General features: G+C 42.1%; 2 protein-coding genes across 2 annotated transcripts in view; one reads left to right on the top strand and one right to left on the bottom strand.

The window, feature by feature from the left end:
• PCID2 (PCI domain containing 2) overlaps positions 1-16,657 on the bottom strand; it is a 55,835-nt gene extending 39,178 nt beyond the window's left edge. Inside the window, exon 1 of the mRNA XM_007942408.1 lies at positions 16,622-16,657. Coding sequence (XP_007940599.1) covers positions 16,622-16,657 — 36 coding nt within the window. The remainder of the gene's footprint in view (positions 1-16,621) is intronic.
• Positions 16,658-18,115: 1,458 nt separating this feature from the next.
• The window catches only part of CUL4A (cullin 4A), an 83,896-nt gene continuing 81,781 nt past the window's right edge, over positions 18,116-20,230 (top strand). Inside the window, exons 1-2 of the mRNA XM_007942384.1 lie at positions 18,116-18,272; positions 19,673-19,788. Of these exons, the coding sequence (XP_007940575.1) occupies positions 18,116-18,272; positions 19,673-19,788 (273 nt within the window). The remainder of the gene's footprint in view (positions 18,273-19,672; positions 19,789-20,230) is intronic.

Genomic DNA, 20,230 nt, shown 5'->3' with positions numbered 1-20,230 from the left:
GGAAGTAGGATTGCCCAACCTTCCTTCCGAGGAGTGGCTAGAGAGATGCAAATCAAAAGAATGAGATACCATCTTGCCCCAGCACTAGTAGGTCAACAAGAAGGGAATAATAAATACTGGCAAGGATGCAGAGACACTGGGACTCTCATACACTGCTGGTGGGACTATAAAATGATACAACCTCTGTGGAAAGCAGTATGGCGATTCCTTAAAAAGTTGGAATTAGAAATACCATTTGATCCAGCCACTCCATTACTAGGTATATATCCCAATGAATTGAGACTCAGGACAAGAACAGATATATGCACACCGATGTTCATTCGTTGCAGTACTATTTACAACAGCAAAAAGATGGAAACAACCTAGATGCCCATCAACAGAAGAATGGATAACCAAACTGTGGTACACACACACAATGGAATACTGTGCAACCCTGAAGAATAACGTAAAATCTGCAAAAACACTGCATAACATGGATGAACTTGGAGGGCATTATGCTGGGTGAAATAAGTTAGTCACAGAGAGACAAATACTGTATTAGTCCATTATTGTAAAAAGTCAAGGAAAGGTTTACATATAGAAGGAAATTTTCTTTGCCAGTTACCAGGAGTGGGACAGGATGGGAGGGAACACTGTCAGATAGGTAGAGACAAGTATTGATGTGGGTGAAGGGAAAGGCAACATATCAAATGTGAGTGATCAGCATGGTGGCATTGAGGAAGAGGTAGATATAGAGAGGTGCATGGGAGGTACAGACAACAAAGATGAATCCTTCTGCACACACTGATATTCGGGTAGACAGATGAGTGGACAGGCTGAATGATTACATATGTCTATGCAGAGGAGAATGTGCCCATGACCATGTATAAGGTTGGCAGATAATGTTTCTGTAAGTGTATCTGCATGTTCTGTAAGAATTTCCAGGCACAAGTAGAGCTGACATCGGACAAGACTGAAGTCACTTCTTGGCCACAGCCAGCTACCCAGAGGGAGCAAGCAGTTGGACCTGTGGGCTCAGGACCATAGTCACAGGGGATATCAAGCTCAATTGGCATAACATAATACACAAAAACATTGTTCCACATCCTACTTTGGTGAGTAGCGACTGGGATCCTAAAAGCTTGCAAGCAGCCATCTAGATGCAGTGATGGGCCTCTCCTCATCCAGAGCAAAGAAGAATGAAGAAAACCAAAGATTCATGGAAACAATTAGTCCAAGGGACCTGTTCACCATGCGATCCTCTGCCTATACTACTATGAGACCAGAAGAACTAGATGGTGCCCAGCTACCACTGTCATCACTCAGAGGGGGACCTACGTAGGACATCCTGGATAGAAAGGGAGAACGATGTGGAACAAAACTCAAAATCATTAAAAGAAAAAAAAAGGGGACCATGTTTGCTGGTCTGATAGAGCCTTGTGGAACCCCTAAGACTATGGCCCCTAGCTGCCCTTCAGGTCTGGAATTGAACCTACCCCTATGGCTTCCAGCCAAACTAAAGTCAGGTATATGAGCAGAACATTTACATTAGGCAGCTACATTCTTTGGAGAGATCATTTATATGAGAATATAAGGGCTGTGTATGCACAGGGAGACAGCTCGAGGCACCCTAGTGCATGGGAGGGAAGGACATGGGGAAGAGGTAACTATGGGGAGGAAGTGGGAAGAAAGCCATTGCATTGTGGGAAATTGCAGTCATTATCATGAGACAGAGTGTATGTGAACTGCTGTATGAAAAATGAATTTGCTCTGTAAACTTTCACCCAAATCACAAAAATTAAAAAAAAAAAAAAAATCCTGAATAAAATGAGCTCAGCAAAGAAAATTTTATGAATGATAGAAAATAGCAACACCATGAAACAAAAACATAATAGAATAACAGCAATAAATCCATACTTGTTAATCACACGGAATGTAAATGGATTAAATGCACAAATCAAGAAACAGAGAGTTGCAGAATGGATAAGACAACATGGCCTATCAATATGCTGTCACCAATGGCACATATTAGATACAAAGAGTAAAAGTCAAACGTAGGAAAAAATATATCAAGCAAAGAGTAATCAACAAAGAGCAGAAATGACAATACTAATCTCTGATAAAATAGACTTTAAGACAAAAATCACCAAAAAGACAGGAGAGGCATTATATAATGATTAAAGGATCAACTTAAGAAGAGGAAATCAGAGTAATTATCTACACACCCAATGAAGGAGCCCCAAAATACATAAATAACAAATTAACAGAATTGAAAACACAAATAGACAATTCCACAGTAATAGTAGAAGACTTTAATATACTACTTTCAATGAAGGAAAGAAAAACTAGAGAGAAACTCAACAAAAACCCAAAAGAACTAAACAGTACTATCAACCAACTCACCTTACATACATATGCAGAGCACTTCATCCAACTGCACAGTATACATTCTTTTCTTTTCCAGCACATACAGAACATTCTCAAGAATAGACCACATGTAAGGTCACAAAGCAAGCCTCAATAAATTTAAAACCATTGAAATACTGCAAAGCATCTTCTCAGATCACAATGCTATACAATTACAAATCAACAATGGGAAAGATCAAGGGGAAAAAAAAAATCAAATACATGGAACTAAATAACACCCTCCTTAAAAACTCCTGGGTAGGAAAAGAAACAAAAAAGGAAATTAAAAAACTCCTTGAATCAAATGAGAATGAAGCAGAGCACATCAAAATCTTTGGGACACAGCAAAAGCAGTGATCAGAGGACAATTTTTTTTTTAACCAATAAATGCACATATCAATAAAGAAAGAGCCAAAATCAATACCTTAATCCAACATCTCCAACAATTAGAAAAACAGCAGCAAAAACAGCCTATAGTCACAAGAAAAGAACATAATAAAGATTCAAGCAGAAATAAATGAAATAGAAAACAACAGAATGAATAGAAAGAATCAAAAGACTAGAAGTTGGTTCTTTAAAAAGATTAATAAAATCAACAAACCACTAGTAAAGTTAACAAAGAAAAAGAAGAAGATACAAGTAAAACAAGTCAGAAATGAAATGGATGACATCACAACAGAACCAACTGAAATAAAAAGGATACTATCAGGATACTACAAAGAATTGTACTCCAACAAATTTGAAAACTTGGAAGAAATGGACGATTTCTACAAACACACTAGTTACCTAAACTAACACAGATTGGGGTAGAAAATTTGGACAGATTTGTAACAAAGTTGAACAGTTAAAAAAAAAAAAAAAAACAACCTACCAACAAAACACAAGTCCTGGCCCAGATGGCTTCACTGGAGAATTCTATGAAGCATTCAGAGAAGAGGTGACACCAACGTACTCAAAACTACTCCAGAACATTGAAAAGGATCGAATATTCCCAATTTCATTCCATAAAGCAAGCATAACCCTGATACCAATGGCAAAGACACTATTAAAATGGAAAACTACAGGCCAATATCCCTTATGAATACAGACACAAAAATATTCAACAACAAAAATAATCCTAGCCAAGAGAATCGAACACTATATAAATAATAATAATAATAAACTATGACCAAATGAGATTCATACCAGGTATGCAAGGATGATTCAACATTAGAAAAACAATATAATCTATCACATATATAAAACAAAGAAAACGAACCACATGATCCTATCAATAGATGCAGAAAAAGCATTTGATAAAATCCAACATCCATTCCTGATAAACAGGCTCAGAAAAACAGTAATAGGAGAGAAATTCTTCAACATAATAAAAGGCATATACACAAAACAACAAACATTTTTCTCAACAGAGAGGAACTGAAAGCATTCCCCTTGCAAACGGGAACCAGACAAGGATGCCCTCTATCCCAACCTCTATTCAACTTTGCATGGGAATTCCTAGCCAGGACACGAAGGCAAGAAAAAGAAATAAAAGGCATCCAAATTGGCAAAGATCTACAACTATCTCTATTTGTACATAATATGATCCTATACATTAAAAAACCAAGAGATTCAGCAAGAAAAGTACTGGAACTAATTTAGATTCAGCAAAGTAGCAGGATACAGGAGGAATATACAAAATTGAGTTGTGCTCCTCTGTATCAACAGAGATCTCTGAAAAGGAAATAAAGAAAACAATACCATTTATAATAGCTATGAAAAAGATAAAATACTTAGGAATAAATTTTACCAGGGACACAAAAGACCTATACAAAGAACACTACAAAACACTACTGCAAGAAATTATCAGAAACCTACATAACTGGAAGAGCATGCCATGTTCATGGATAGAAAGACTGACCATTGTGAAAATGTCAATACTACCCAAAGGAATCTATACATTCAATGCAATCCCAATCCAGATTCCATCAACATTCTTTAAGGGCATGGAAAAAACAACACCCTGGTGAGGGTGTGGAGAGATTAGAACTTTCATATACTTCTGGTGGAACTGAAAATGGTAGAACCACTGTGGAAAATGGCATGATGGCACTTCTTTAAAAAGCTGGAAACAGAAATACCATTTGATTCAGCAATCCCATTCTTCTAAAACAAAAAAAATTCACTACCATCAAGTTGATTCAACTCATACGCCACACTGCTACAAACATATTCTAAAGTGAGAGCTGTGGAACGAATAGATATATGCACACCCATGTTTATCAGCACTATTCACAACAGCAAAGAGAGGGAAACAACCTAAGTGCCTATCAACGGATGAATGGATAATCCAACTACAGTACATCCAAACAATGGAACACTATGCAACATTAAAGAATAATGAAAAATCCAGAAAACATCTCATAATGTTGGATGAACTTGGAGGACATTATGCTGAGTGAAGTCAGTCAAGCAAAGAAAGACAAATATTGTGAGTCCACTATTGTAAAGAGTCAAGGAAAAGTTTACACATTAAAGAAAACTTCCTTTGTTGGTTACCAAGGATGGGAAGGGTTGTGGCTGTTGTGGCACCATCAAGTTGTCTCCGACTCACAGGGACCCTATGAACAGCAGAACAAAACACCCCCAGTCCCGTGCCAGGTCAGCAATCCCTACTATACTTGAGCACATCACCACAGCCACTGTGTCAATCCAGCCTTCCCCTCTTTCCTTGACCCTCCACCTTACGAAGCATGACATCCTTCTCCAGAGAATGGTCCCTTCTGATAACATAACCAAAGTAGGTGAGACGAAGTCTGGCCATTCTCACTTCCAAGGAGCATTCCGGCTACAATTCCTCTAGGACAGATCTGTTAGTTCTTTTAGCAGTCCACGGTACTTTCAGCATTCTTTGGCAGCACCACAACTCAAAAGCATCAATTCTTCTTGAGTCTTCCTTATTCACTGTCCAGCTTTCATATGCATATGAGGTGATTGAAAATGTCATGGCTTGTGTCGGGTGCACGTTAGTCCTCAAGTGCTCCACAGCACTTGAATGAGGTCCTTTGCAGCAACTTGCCGAGTGCTATATGTCATCTGATGTCCTGACTGCTGCTTCCATTGTTGTCGACTGTCGAACCAAGCAATGTGAAGTTTTTGACAACTTCAATCTTTTCTGCATTTATCATGATGCTGCATATTGGTCCACTTGTGAGGATTTTTGTTTTCTTTATATTGAAATGTAATACATATTGCAGACTATATTCCTCATTCTTCATCAGGAAATGCTTCAAGTCATCCTCAATTTCAGCAAGCAAAGTTGTGTTGTCAGCATATCACAGGATGTTAATGATTCTTCGTCCAATCTTAATGCAACATTTTTCTTCTTATAGTCCAGCTTCTCAGATTATTTGCTCAGCATACAGATTGAACAAGTATGGTGAAAGGATACAACGCTGACACACTCCCTTCTTGATTTTAAACCATGCAGTGTCCCCTTGTTCTATTTGAATGACAGCCTCCTGGTCTATGTATAGGTTTCTCATGAGTACAATTAAGCGTTCTGGAATTCCCATTCTTCTCAACGCTATCCACAATTTTTTATGATGCACACAATCAAATGCTTTCACATAGTCAATAAAACACAAGTATACATCTTTTTGGTATTCTTTGCTTTCACCCAAGATCCATCTGACATCAGCAATGATATTCCTTGTTCCATGCCTTCCTCTGAATCCAGCTTGCACCTCTGGAAGTTCTCTGTCAATATACTGCTGCAACCACTTTTGAATTATCTTCAGTAAGATCTTACTTGCACATGATATGAATGATATTGTTGGATAATTTCCACATTATGTGGGATCACCTTTCTTTAGAATGGGTACAAATATGGATCTCTTCCAGTCAGTTGGCCAGGTAGCTGTCTTCCAAATCTCTTGGCATAATAGTGAGTGCCTCCAGTGGGGCATCATTTGTTGAAACATCTCAATGAGTATTCCGTCAATTCTTGGAGCCTTGTTCTTCGCCAATTCCTTCAGTGCAGCTTCGACTTCTTCCTTCAATACCACTGGTTCTGGATCATATGCCATCTCCTGAAATGAAGGAAGATCAAACAGGTCTTTTTGGTACAGTGACTATGTGTATTCCTTCCATCTTCTTTTGATGTTCCCTGCATCATTCAATATTTTGCCCATAGAATCTTTCAATATTACACTGGAGGCTTAAATTTTTTTCACAGTTCTTTCAGCTTGAGAAATGCTGAGCACGTTCTTCCCTTTTGGTTTCATTACAGTAATTGGCTTTGTCTGCTTGAGCTGCTCTTTGAAATCTTCTGTTCAGTTCTTTTATCTTGTCATTTCTTCCATTTGCTTTGGCTACTTTTCGCTCAAGGGCAAGTTTCAGAGTCTCTTCTGTCATCCAGTTTGGTCTTTTCTTCTTTTCCTATCTTTTTAACGACTTCTTGGTTTCTTCGTGGATGATGTTTTTGATATCATCCCGCAATTCTTCTGGTTTTCAGTCACTGGTGTTCAATGCATCCAATCTATTCTTAAGATGGCTTCCAAATGCAGGAAGGTTATATTCAAGGTCATATTTTGGCTCTCTTGGACTTAATTGTCTTCAACTTCCAGCTGAACTTGGATATGAGCAGTTCATGATCTGTTCCACAATCAGCTCTGGTGGTACAGTGGTTAAAACACTCGGCTGCTAACTGAAAGGTCAGTGATCTTCACCCTCCATGGGAGAAAGTTGGAGGAGTCTGCTTCTGTAAAGATTGCAACCTTGGAAACCCTATGAGGCAGTTCTACTTTGTCCTATAGTGTTGCTAGGAGTTGGAATTGACTAGATGGCAGTGGAATTGGTTTTTTGGTTTGGGAATGTTTAAATGAACAATGTTGCCTGCATACAATGAGCTACATGGTTGTTGTTAAAGAGTAAGAGAAGACAGGTGCTGTGCAAAGCAGTGTGAGAGTCTCTGTGCTACAAAGGGACAATGGACACCTAGAAGGACATGCAACTCCCAAAGCCAATAATATGTATCTGTGGAGAAAATTAAATAAAATACAGCAACTCAATCAGATACACAGCCTGTAGACAGAGAATAATGTCCAGGAAAAGGACTAGAACATTGGTGGGTTATGATGCACAATCAAACATGTAAGCTGAAGAACACGTTCCTTTGCATTTGGATGTGCTCTTGGTTACCGTATTACTTACCATTGTGAATATCACTACATACATACAATTTCATTTAAAAAATTGGATTTGTACTTAGGTACTATTAATGCTTTGTGTAAAGCAATTATTTTTTGTTCAGTTACATGACTTATAATTTAACTTTGTTATGGGAGCTCTGGTGGTATAATGCCTATGACTTCTAACCAGAAGGCCGACAGTTCAAACCCACCAAGCACTCCTTGGAAGGAAGATTATGCAATCTACTTCCATAGAGATACTGCCTCAGAAACCCAAGAAGGGGTTGCTATAAGTTGAATTGAATTGACAGTAGTGTGTGTCTGTGTGTATGTGTATTTAATCTGACACACAATGAAGGGTAAAACTGGTTGCCTAAATCACACATTCAATCAAAACCAAGAATCATCTGGGAGCCTTGCTAAAAATGCATATTCCTGGGGACTCTAAAGGCCTGATTAAATATGTTATTTGGAAACCACTGTTTTAAATCACCAGCTAACCAAAAGGCTGGTGGTTCAAACCCACTAGCCCCACCAACTGCTCCATGGGACAAAGATGAGGCAGTCTGTTTCCGTAAAGCTTTATAACCTTGGAAAGCCTATAGAGCAGCTCTATTCTGTCCTAAAGGGTCACCATGAATCAGAATCAACTTGATGGCAATAGGTGTTTTGGTTTTTACATCACCAATTGTTTGTAAACTCTATAGCTGTCAGTGTGCACATACCATTTTGAGCTGCTTTTCAATGTTTTTTTTAATGTATCATAGGTCCTTCTGTATTTTTACACAATGCTTGACTTTTTAAAATCTTGGGAAAGAGAAGAGAAATTTTAGTGGTTGTTCTCTGTAAAGCAAAAGCAACCCCAAATGGATGAGGAAAACTATTAAGTTAGGGCAGGTTCCCACATATATATTCTTTTTTTAAAAAAAAAAAGAGTTCTGTTTTCAGGATATGAAAAGAATGGAGACTGGTTTACATTGAATTATTGGATAAATATTTTGCCTTCATCTTGTGTGCTGTTGATTCTAATTCATAATGATCTCATGTGACAGAGAACTGCTCCATATGGTTTTCTAGGCTGTAATTTTTTAATTTTAACATTTTATTGTGGTTTGGGTGAAAGTTCACAGAGCAAATTAGTTTCCCATTCAACAATGTATGTGTTTTGTTTCATGACTTTACCTGCAATCCCCTCAATTTAATAGCACTCTTCCCACTTCCCTGAGTTTATTTCCATTCCCTTCTTTCTTGCCCCTTCTTGCCTTCTGAACTCTGTTTTGGGGCTAGTACTACCCTTTTGGTCTCATATGGTTGACTGTTCTATGGAGTACTCTCCTCATGGGTGTTATAGCTCACTTTATAAGTCTGTCTTATTATTTGGTTGAAAGGTTAACCCAGGGCTGGGTTTGGTTCTAGGCTTGAAGGGTATCTAGGAGCCAAAGACTCAGGGATTCCACCAGTCTCTATCAGACCTGTATGTCTGGTCTTTAAGGCTGTTAATTTTGTTATACATTTTTCTCCCACTCTGTTCAAGACCATGTATTGTAATCCCAGAGTGTTTGGTAGTGGTAACTGGGCACTGTCTAGTTCTCTTGTCAGGCTAGTGATTCATGTGCTCCATTTGTCTTTTGGAGTAACTGTTGCCTAGAGTCTTTGATTTTCTTTACTCCTTTTTGTTCCAGACAGTGAGAAACCAATATTTGCATCTTAGATGGCCACTCACAAACTATTAAGAACCCAGTTGCTACCCATTGTCTTTGAGAAGAAAATTATCTCTGTAGACTATGTTAAGCCAACTGACCTAGAAGTCCCCTGAGAATATGGTCCTAAGCCCCAAAGTCCAGTGTCCCAGTCCCTCAAAGTGGTTGGTTATACCTAAGATGTTTTCATGACATGGCCTCCTATATGCTCTACTATATGCATAGATATATTTGCATAGGCTATAATCTTTACAGGAACAGATTACCAGGTCTTGAAGCAGCTGGTGGGTTTAAACCACCAATCATTACGTTGGCAGTCAAGTGCTTAACGACTGTGCCACCAGGGCTCCTTGCCTTCATTGTTGTCAGCTGTTGTTGCTGTTAGGTGCCGTCCAGTCATCTGACTCATAGTGATCCTATGCACAGCAGAATGAAACACTGCCCAGTCTTGCACCAGCCTCACAATACTTCCTATATCTGAGCCCACTGCTGCAGCCACTATGTCTATCCATCCCATTGAGGGCTTTCCCCTTCTTTGTTGACCCTCCACTTTACCAAGCACGATATCCTTCTCCAGGGAATGGTTCCTTCTGAAAACATGACCAAAGTAGGTGAGACAAAGTCTGGCCATTCTCGCTTCTAAGAAGCATTCCAGCTGCACTTCTTCCAGAACAGATTTAGTGCTTTCAGCAGACTATGGTACTCTTAGCATTTTTCTCCAACACCACAACTCAAAAGCATCAACTCTTCTTCAGTCTTCCATATTCACTGTCCAGCTCTCACATGCATAAGGGGCAACTGAAAATACCATGGCTTGGGTTAGGCACACCTTAGTCTTCAAGGAGACATCTTTGCTCTTCATCACATGAAAGAGGTCTTTTGCAGCAGATTTGCCCAATGCAATACATCATCTGATGTCTTGACTGCTGGCTGCTTCCACTGGTATTGATTGTAGAACCAAGTAGTATGAAATCCTTGACAAAGTCAATCTTTTCTCCATCCACCGTGAAGCTGTTTATTGGACCAGTTGTGAGGATTTTTGTTTTCTTTATATTGAGGTGTAATCCATACTGCAGACTGTAGTCTTTAATCTTCATCATTAAGTGCTTCAAGTCATCCTCACTTTCAGCAAGCAAAGTTGTGTCATCTATGTATCACAGGTTGTTAATGAGTCTTCCTCCAATCCTGATGCCATGTTCTTATTCACATAATACAGCTTCTCGGATTATTTTCTCAGCATACAAATTGAATAAGTATGGGAAAAGGATACAACCTTGATGCACTCCCTTCTTGATTCTGAAATATGCAATATCCCCTTGTTCTGTTCGAACGACAGCCTTCTGGATCTATGTACAGGTTCCTCATGAGTACAATCAAGTGTTCTGGAATTCCCATTCTTCTCAATGTTATCAATAATTTGTTATGATCCACACAATCACATAGTCAATAAAACAAAAGTAAAAATCTTTCTGGTATTCTTTGCTTTCACCCAAGATCCATCTGACATTAGCAATGATATCCCTTGTTCCACGTCTTCTTCTGAATCCAGCTTGCACCTCTGGAAGTTCTCTGTCAATATACTGCTGCAACTGTTTTTGAATTATCTTCAGTAAGATTTTACTTGCATATGATATTAATGATATTGTTCGATAATTTCCACATTCTGTGAGATCACCTCTCATTGGAATAGGTACAAATATGGATCTCTTCCAGTCAGTTGGCCAGGTAGCTGTCTTTCAAATTTCTTGGCATAACTGAGTGAGTGCCTCCAGTGGGGCATGGTTTGTTGAAACATCTCAATGGTTATTCCATCAATTCCTGGAGCTTTGTTCTTCGCAAATTCCTTCAGTGCAGCTTTGACTTCTTCCTTCAATACCACTGGTTCTGGATCATATGCCTGAAATGGATGAACATTGACCAGGTCTTTTTGGTACAGTGACTGTCTATTCCTTCCATCTTCTTTTGATGCTTCTTTTGATGCTTCCTGCATCATTCAATATTTTGCCCAGAGAATCTTTCAATATTGCAGCTCAAGGTTTAAGTTTTTTCCTCAGTTCTTTCAGCTTGAGAAATGCGGAGTGTGTTCTTTCCTTTTGGTTTTCTAACTCCAGGTCTTTGCACTTTTCAGTACAGTAATTAGCTTTGTCTGTCAAAGCTGCTCTTTTAAATCTTCTGTTCAGCTCTTTTATCTTGTCATTTCTTCCATTTGCTTTAGCTACTCTCTGCTCAAGGGCAAGTTTCAGAGTCTCTTCTGTCATCCATTTTGGTCTTTTCTTCCTTTCTTGTCTTTTTAATGACTTCTTGCTTTTTTCATGGATAATGTTCTTGATGTCATCCCACAACTCTGGTTTTCGGTTACTGGTGTTCAATGCATCAAATCTATTCTTTAGATAGTCTCTAAATTCAGGAGGGATATTATCAAGGCCATATTTTGGCTCTCGTGGACTTGTTTTAATTGTCTTCAACTTCAACTTGAACATGCATATGAGCATGTTCTGCTGATGGTCTGTTCCACAATCAGCTCCTGGCCTTGTTTTGGCTGAAGATAACAAACTTCTCAATCACCTGTTGGCACAGATGCAGTCAATCTGATTCCTGTGTATTCCATCTGGTGAAGTCTAGGTGAAGGGTATGCCACACCATCCCTCTTCAATTTGTCATACCTGGCATAGCAGACCCTATGGTTGTCTGATTCAAAATGGCCAAAACAAGTCCATTTTAGCTCACTAATGCCTTTTGTGTTCCACTGATCTTTATGTGTTCCATTTCATTTTTGAAAACTTCCTTCATTGTAGGGGCATGGAACTAATGGTCATACCTACACTCTATCTGTCCCAGGATTCCATCATTATGGAATGTTATGTTGGCCTCCCTCACATTCATTTTAAATATTAGATATATGATAACTTTATAAAAAAAAATTGTCTTTGACATTCCTATGCCATTATCTAATACACCTGCATTTCTAGTAGCATCATCTAATACCACACTCTATAAATTTTTTAGCTGCTATATTATGTACTAACGAGCTCTGGTGGTCCTGTGGTTAAGTCACTTGGCTGATAACCAAAAGGTCAGCAGTTCAAACCCACTACTGGTTTTCTCTGTGGGAGAAAGATGAGGTAGTCTGTTTCCATAAAGATTTAAAGCCTTAGAAACCCTATGGGGAAGCAGTTCTACTCTGCCCTAAAGGGTCGCTATGAGTCAAAATCAACTTGATGGCAGTGGGTTTAATTTTGGTTTATATTACCTACTGGAGTTCCTGGGTGGTGAGAAAGGTTAATGTGCTCAGGTGCCAACCAAAAGTTGGTTGTTAGAGTCCACACAGAGGCATGTTGGAAGAAAGGCCTGGAGATATACTTCTAAAAAATCAGGAATGAAAACTCTGGAGCACATTTCTACTCTGACACACATATGGTCACTACGAGTTGGAACTGACTTGATGGGAGCTGGTTTTATGTGAAGTATTACCATACCCAAATTTTTAAAGAGTGCTTCCTTGTCCAAAAAGGAGCCCTGGTAGCACAGTTAAGTACTTACTGCTAACTAAAAGGTCAGCAGTTCAAACCCACTGTGGTAGTTAAGTTTGTGTGTCAACTTGGCTAGGCCCTTTGAGTGGCTGGGCAGCTGGATGTAGTATTCCCCATGATGAGACTGGTAATCAACTCCATGGTAGAATCTACTGTGAGCAGCTGAGTAGCTGCCTTAGCGAATGTGGTCTACTTCCTGTATATAAGAAGCCTTGGGGAATTGGTCTCTAGCTTATCGTATGCTTGAACCCTGCATGTAGCCATGTCTCTGTTCAGCAGCCTGCCATTCTCTGCTGACCTTGGGACTTTCAATGGACTTGAATCAATGGCCTGCCATGTGGTTTGGTAACATTGGGACTGTGCTTTATTACTTGTCAACCATGGGCTTTTCAGCCTCAGCAGCCAGCAGCTGAGTGAAGAAAAGCCTCCAGCTTCAGTGGGCTGGGAGCAGGAGGCAGAGCTGAAGCCTAAGGTGAGGGGCTTTCACCTAGCCCCTAGAGCCTGGCACTTTGAACTTGGACTTAAAGCCTCCAAACTGTAAGAGAATAAACTCCTGTTTCTTCAAGCTATTCCATTGGTGGTATGTTCCTGTCAGAGTGGCACTAGGTAACCAGAACACGCACCACTGCTCTGTGCGAGAAAGATGTGGTACTCTGCTTCCACAGACTTGATGGCAATGGGTTTTAGGTCCTTTGTTCAGGCTTTTTTATATATTTTTACCACATTAAAAAAGAAGGAGAAAGAAAGCAAGTCTAGGTGACAAGGAAAAAAATCAAAGAAATCAGGCTGAGAAGCCCTTAGTGGCCAAAAGTGAGACAACAGGAGCTTCCAAAAGAATAATGGTAATGGATTTTAAAGGGCCACAAAAAAGAATTTATACTTTAAAAAAAAAAGTGTAAGGAATAGCTAAAGATGGAAACAACCTAAATGTCCATCAATAAATACATATACAATATAAACATTATACATGTATACAATGGAATAATAAATAATAATTTTAAAAATTGCCATCTAATCAATTCTGATTCACAGCAACCCTACAGGACAAAGTAGAACTGCCCTGTTGAGTTTCCATGACTGTGATCTTTACAGAAGCAGACTGTCCCTTCTTTCTCCAGTTTAGCAGATGATGTTCCTACAAGCATATTTGCATCTGGTATTAAGAATGTCCAGGTGTATAGCAGAGCTTACAAAGGACAGGATTGTGGTGACTTCCTGGCCACAGCCAGCTACCTGAGGGAGCAAGGAGTTGGATCTGTGGGCTTGGGACCATGGTCGCAGGGGACATCAAGCTTAATTGGCATAATATACTACATGAAAACACTGTTCTACATCCTACTTTGGTGAGTAGCAACTGGGGTCTTAAAAGCTTGCAAGCGCCCATCTAGATGCAACAATGGGTCTCTCCTCATCCAGAACAAAGAAGTATGAAGAAAACCAAAGACACATGAAAACAATTAGTCCAAGGGATTAGTAGACCATGTGATCCTCAGCCTAAATGACCATGAGACCAAAGGAACTAGATGTTGCGTGGCTACCATTGTCAACTTCTCGGAGGGGGACTAGTTTAGGAGATCCTGGATGTACATTATAAATTAAAATAAAAACATGTATCTGTCTTTTCCCATGAGAGAAAGATTTGGCAGTTTGCTTTTGTAAAGATTATAGCCTTAGAAACCCTATGGGGCCACTCTACTCCATCCTATAGAATTGCCATGAGACAGAATCAACTCCACAGCAGTGAGTTATATTTTTTCATGGTTTCAACTTTAATCAACTCTCTCAATTAACAAAGCAATCTTCTGGGCCCAATCATGTCAGACTACATTCAACAGCCAGCTAGCTATCTTTACCTGGCTGCCCAGACACCTCATACTCAATATGTCCAAAACTAAATTTTTTTCCCTCCAAATCTGTTCTACTTATCCACTGCCCAAGTTGGGAATCACTCTTGACTCCCTGCTAAAGGGGCAGGGAGGCCACATCTTCTGACCTCCTCTAACCACAAAAGAGGAAGACAGAATCACCATCAGTAGCCCAAGGCCTATTCTTGCAAAGCCAGGCATGCTGCCTCCCTCCAGCCCTTTCACCAACCCTGAAACCAACTGTTCCTCCCACAGCACTCACCACCTTTCTGTTTGGTTCAATAATTCACTGCAGTGGCCGCACAGAACTCACAGATTAACGGGTTTTATTAGGGAAGCACCAGGCTACAATTCAAGGTCAGGAAAAATGCTCAGTCTCTCTCAGCCCACTGTCTCTCAGCCAACAGTCTCTCTCAGTCTCTCTCCCAGCAGTGTGGGTCTCTCAGTGTCTTTCTCAGCAATGAGTGTCTCTTGCATCTCTTTTCCAGGAGTGTGTGCCTCTCAGGAGCAAGTGTCTCTCAGGAGTGTGTTTCTCTCAGCAGCACATCCTTCTCAGCCAGCAGTCAGAGAGAGAGACTTCTGCCTCTAGGAGGCCTCCTTTTGAGCCCAGCGGAGTGGCCAAACTAACCAATCATAACATCAGAATTCTAAGCACCTGAGAGAGAAGAACTTTCCAGAACATTGCTTTGTGTCACGCCCAACAGAAATATTCCAGGTGGGTAATATTTACAATCAGGAGCTCCTCAGTTGCTCCCAGCAAATTCCACTACTGAGTTTACAAAGACTTATGGCTAGAAAAGCCATACCAGGTAACTTACTATATACCGCACTCCTCCTCTCTCAACACACACATTGTTAGTCACCAAGGTTTAGTAACATTTCCTTCAAGTATGACTTAAATCTACTACTCTTTCTCTTCCCTATCCTTGTTATCACTGCTCTAGTTCTGCATAGTTTTGTGAAAAGAATGCCAGCTCTGATTCTTGAGATCGCTGTGTTGTTAACTGTACTTCTACCATTTATAGGATGTATGGAGAAAACCTGTGAAACAAATTCCGTTGTTGTTATTAGGTGCCATAGCGTCGACGATTCACAGGGAGCTCATGTAACAGTAGAATTGCCCGACAGCAGCAGATCACAGGGTCTTTCTGTGGGCTGATGCATTTGAACTGCCAAACTTTCCGTTCGCAGCCAGAACCTAAGTGCGCCACCAGAGCTCTTTGGACACAAATTTTACCGGCACTGTATGGTAGTAGCTATGAATAAATATTGAGTAACACTAGTAGTACAATAATAATATCATAGTTGCTAGCCCCCTCTCCTATTTTAATTACCTCAAATTCATCACTTCACATTTCCACCAATGCCTTTCTGAAACAAAAATCGTATTAAATCAAAGCCCTGGTTAAGACTGTTAAACGGCTGCCCAATGGCTAAACTCAAACCCCTTAGCGTGGCTTACAGGCTCTTCGCGATCCACAAGAACCCACACCTCCTCTCCCACCTCGGCTCCTCCTGTCCCTAAATAGAGAGCAGCAACCGTTTGGTTCATCCTTGAACTGCCAGTACACTTATACTATAAGTGGATCTACTTGAATCATTATTAATTCTCATCTTGCAAACAAGAGATCAGAAATATTAAGCAAACATTAAGTGACTTGCCTATGATAAGGTAGCAGATAGGGAAGCTGTGTCTGGCTACCATAGGTCCTAACTCTCAGCCTTGTCGTTTTTATGCTTTTTAAAGCACAACTTTATAAAACTGTCGATTCCTGCTTTGAATTCCTTTCAGAATATGCGTGTTACTGCCACCCATCAGTAGATCTCGGACAGAGAAAGGAGCGATGACGAGTAGGGAAGCGGTAACAGACCTCAAGAGAACGAAGTAAAAGATGGAATACAACGGTAACACCAGCCGAAGGCTAATGTCCTAAGCATCACCACAGGTCCTTTCCCAGAGAAAAAATTACCTGCTGCAGGTACTGGTTAATAGTAATGTGCGCCATGAAGTGCTCAGCCGGGGTCCACCACAGGGTCTCCGGTAACACAAGCTGAGCTCCCAATTCCGCCTGCGCGCTGACGCCACTTCCGGCCCGTGGTAGGGGACCCAGCCCTAGAGCTCCCAGGTGGCGTGGCCACGCCTTCTCTATGCCATTCGCTCCGGAGGCGGAATTCCCGCGGGGGGCCGAGACTCCGGGCTGGCTTGTCAACGCGCTGGGATTGCAAGACCACCCATACGGGGGAGACAGCGGAAAAAATGGGCTGAGGAAGGCTGTCTTTCTGCTGGATTTTCCCTTGCCATCTCTCAGCTAGGAAGCTTCCTCAGGTTCTCAGTTTTTTGTTTGATTCCACCCGGCATGTGGTGGACAAGAGATTACGGGAGGAGAAAAGGGGTTATCATGGTTAGTCTTTTGGGAGCTGAGATTTGGGATTTAGAACAACCTCATGGCACAGCCACAGCTCGACTCCTCCGCTCTTGCTTATTTTTTCAATCGAACAGTCGATTGGGACAGGGTCTTGTTCACAAACCTTCGGGATGCCCTGGTCCACTCCCAGCACCTGGTACTTGAGCGTTCGGGGCCGCGCACGCGCTGTGGGAGTGGCCAGTGCCCCTCACGCTAGGAGCGTGACCCCGACAGCCCATAACACGGGGATCCGTGAGGGTCTCTCTCTGTCCCGTGTTTTATCGCTCCAGAGCCCCTCATCTCGCAGCCTTCAAAGCTTCTGCAAGCCAAGTGACACCTAGTAACACAGATTGAGATGGAGACAGACATTAAAAGTCGGCCCCGAGTTGAGGACACCTGAGCTATGGGGGCGGGTGACGGAAGAGAAGGGACTTGAGAACAATAGCAAGGGCCTGAGAGTTGGCGGTTGACAGCAAGCTCGTGGAAGGACAGGCTGTGCCACCGAGGACGGCAGCCACCGCGGCTCGTGCGGACGCGCGCGGGACTGGCCCCTTTTAGTCGCCGTCTCACTTCCCGAGGCGGAGTCCCGAGGAGCCGGGCTGAGGGGAGAGGGCGGGCCCAGGAAAGTTGAGGCCGCCAGTGGGGGCGGAGAGGAGACCGGGTTCCGGCTCCGGCCGGCGGCAGTGTTTACACCGCACGGGCGCAGGTTTCCAGCCAAGCGGCTGTGCGGGCGCAGAGATAACTTTTATCTGAGAAAGAAAGGAGGGCTGACGAGGGACGAGCAGAGCAGCTCCCCTCTCCCACCGCAGACTCCCCCGGAGCGCGCTCTCGGAGGAGACTCCCGCGGCTCTGTTTGGTCCTCGCCCTGCCGGCAAGGCCAAGCTCTCACCTCCGGAGGGGGGCCGGGGCATCGGGCGGGGGCGGAGGAGGCGGGGAGAGCAGACCGCGGGGGAAGGAGGAGGAGGAAGCTCGGCCCGGGCCGCGACTGGAGGAGGGAACAGGCCAAGGGTGGGGGTGGGGCGGAGCGGCCGCCACCGGTTTGTTTTCTCAGCAGTAGACATGGCAGACGAAACCCCCAAGAAGGGGAACTTTTCGGCTCTCGTTGGACACACCAATGGCCTCACGAAACCTGCTTCCCTCGCAGCAGCTGCCGCTGTCACCACAAAACCTGGAAGCGGCAGCGGCTCAAAGAAATTAGTGATAAAAAATTTCAGAGGTAGGTGCTGGAAGGCGATTGCGCCTGGCTGTGGGGGAAGGGTGGGGGAGCTGAAACGGCCTCGGGACGGGCCTGCCTCGCGCGGCACCCGGGGACCCGCGGGAACAAGGTGGCTGAACCAATACGTCCCGCTGGGGCGGCCGAGGGCGCGAGGCGGCGGCCGGCAGCGCACATCCCGGGAGGAAGGGGCGGTGGAAACGACTTCCTGCGCCCCCCGCCGGTGAGGCTGGTTTGTTCGGCTGCTCTGCGGGGACGTCGGAGCGGTGACGACCAATGGGGAAGGGGCGCGGGCGGCCCGCCCTGCGCACGCGCCGCGCTGACCTGCCCCGACCTCGCCTGCGTTGGGCTGTGCGGGGCGGAGGGTAGAGAGTCGCCGCGGACCTTGAAGGTTCTACACTGCTTCTCGCCGCCGTCTGCCTCTAGGGGCGCTTGCAGACCACCCATCAGCTTTCTGTCTCTTCCTCGCTAGTTTTCTTTCTCATCTATAGTCATTTATGAAATTGCTTTCACACTTCAGCATCACTTTGGTCCACCTACCAGCCACTTTTAGACCTTGTGCAGCTTGACAGTACAGAGAGAGGAAGGTTTTAAATCTCCTGCAAAGTTATAAAACAATATATCTCTTCCTTAAGGTATAAAGAGGCCCGATGAGTCGGCATTTTAACCTGATCCTGCTAGGCACAAATCTGCAACCTTGCTGTAGGTTAGCACGGGCTGCCTGAGGACCTAAAACGCTTCAGAAATAAGGATTATCCAATAATTGTGTATCCACAGACTTCTTATACTTTACCTGACAATATGATTTTGGAGATTTAGACTACAGTGTTATCAAGTTTTATTTGTAGCAGTTTTTTTCTTATTACTCTATGCAGTTGATAGAAAAATCATAAATTAGATCGAATAAAGTATCTTGATTCGCACAGCTGAACCAGAATAAGTAGCAACTACTGAAGCTCCTCACACTGCTTTTTGTTACTTCCTTCACTTCTTTCAGCTCTGTCTTGGATAATATCTCAAAGTAAGCATCTTTGATCCAGGTATATATAATTACAAGCTTTTTCCTTACCTTCCTCCCAACATTGAATAATTTAAATCTATTTAAAATTGTGTAGAGCTTTACTATTCCATGTTTATATATTTCTAATAATCAACTTGTTAAGGAAACTAAGGTTTGTATATTTTTTGTGACATTTATCCTACCTAAATATCAGTACTGAATACTGAAACAAAGATATTATGGTAGCATATTCTGTAACCTAAGTAGTTTATAATACTTTTGTATTTGGGAAACTTGATTTCTGTGTCTTTTTTATTTATCTTTTAAGTGCTTGTAGTATATTTTAAAGATGCATGACTTGCATGGCTGCCATTCTCCACTGATTTTCTATCTGGATTTACAGACCGACCTAAACTGCCTGATAATTACACTCAGGACACATGGCAGAAGCTTCATGAGGCAGTAAAAGCCATACAAAGTAGTACCTCCATTAAATACAACCTGGAAGAGCTCTACCAGGTAAGGGTCCAAATGTGGCAAAAAATAGAATCTGCTAGAGTTTTCATTGAGATATAAATGCAGAATTTTCTTAGGCTTAGAGAAGTTCAAAACTTGATTTGGTTGGCATCTTGACTCTACCCGTTACCTGTTTTTATAAACACATTAGCAAGTCCTTTGAAATGTGATACAGACATAGATTATGCAGTCCATTTTAAAAGAGTCAATAATGGAGGAAATATAAATCCAAAATGTCACAGTTAGTTTGCCTCTAACAGGAACAACAGGAATCCTGTGAATATGCATCCCAGTGTATTTTTGTTTATTGATTGGCTCAGTGGTTAAAATATTCAGCTGCTTGGAAGCTCTGGTAGCATAGTGCCTAAGGCACTTGACTGCTAACCAGAAGGCTGGCGGTTCAAACCCACCAGCCACTCCTCGGAAGGAAGGTTGGGCAATCCTA

This window comes from Orycteropus afer, unplaced genomic scaffold (genome assembly GCF_000298275.1).
Source record: "Orycteropus afer afer isolate SDZICR_OR568_19922 unplaced genomic scaffold, OryAfe1.0 scaffold00089, whole genome shotgun sequence".
Classification (NCBI taxonomy): Eukaryota; Metazoa; Chordata; class Mammalia; order Tubulidentata; family Orycteropodidae; genus Orycteropus; species Orycteropus afer.
The sequence above is the reverse complement of the archived record's forward strand: the minus strand, read 5'-3'. Positions and strand labels throughout refer to the sequence as shown.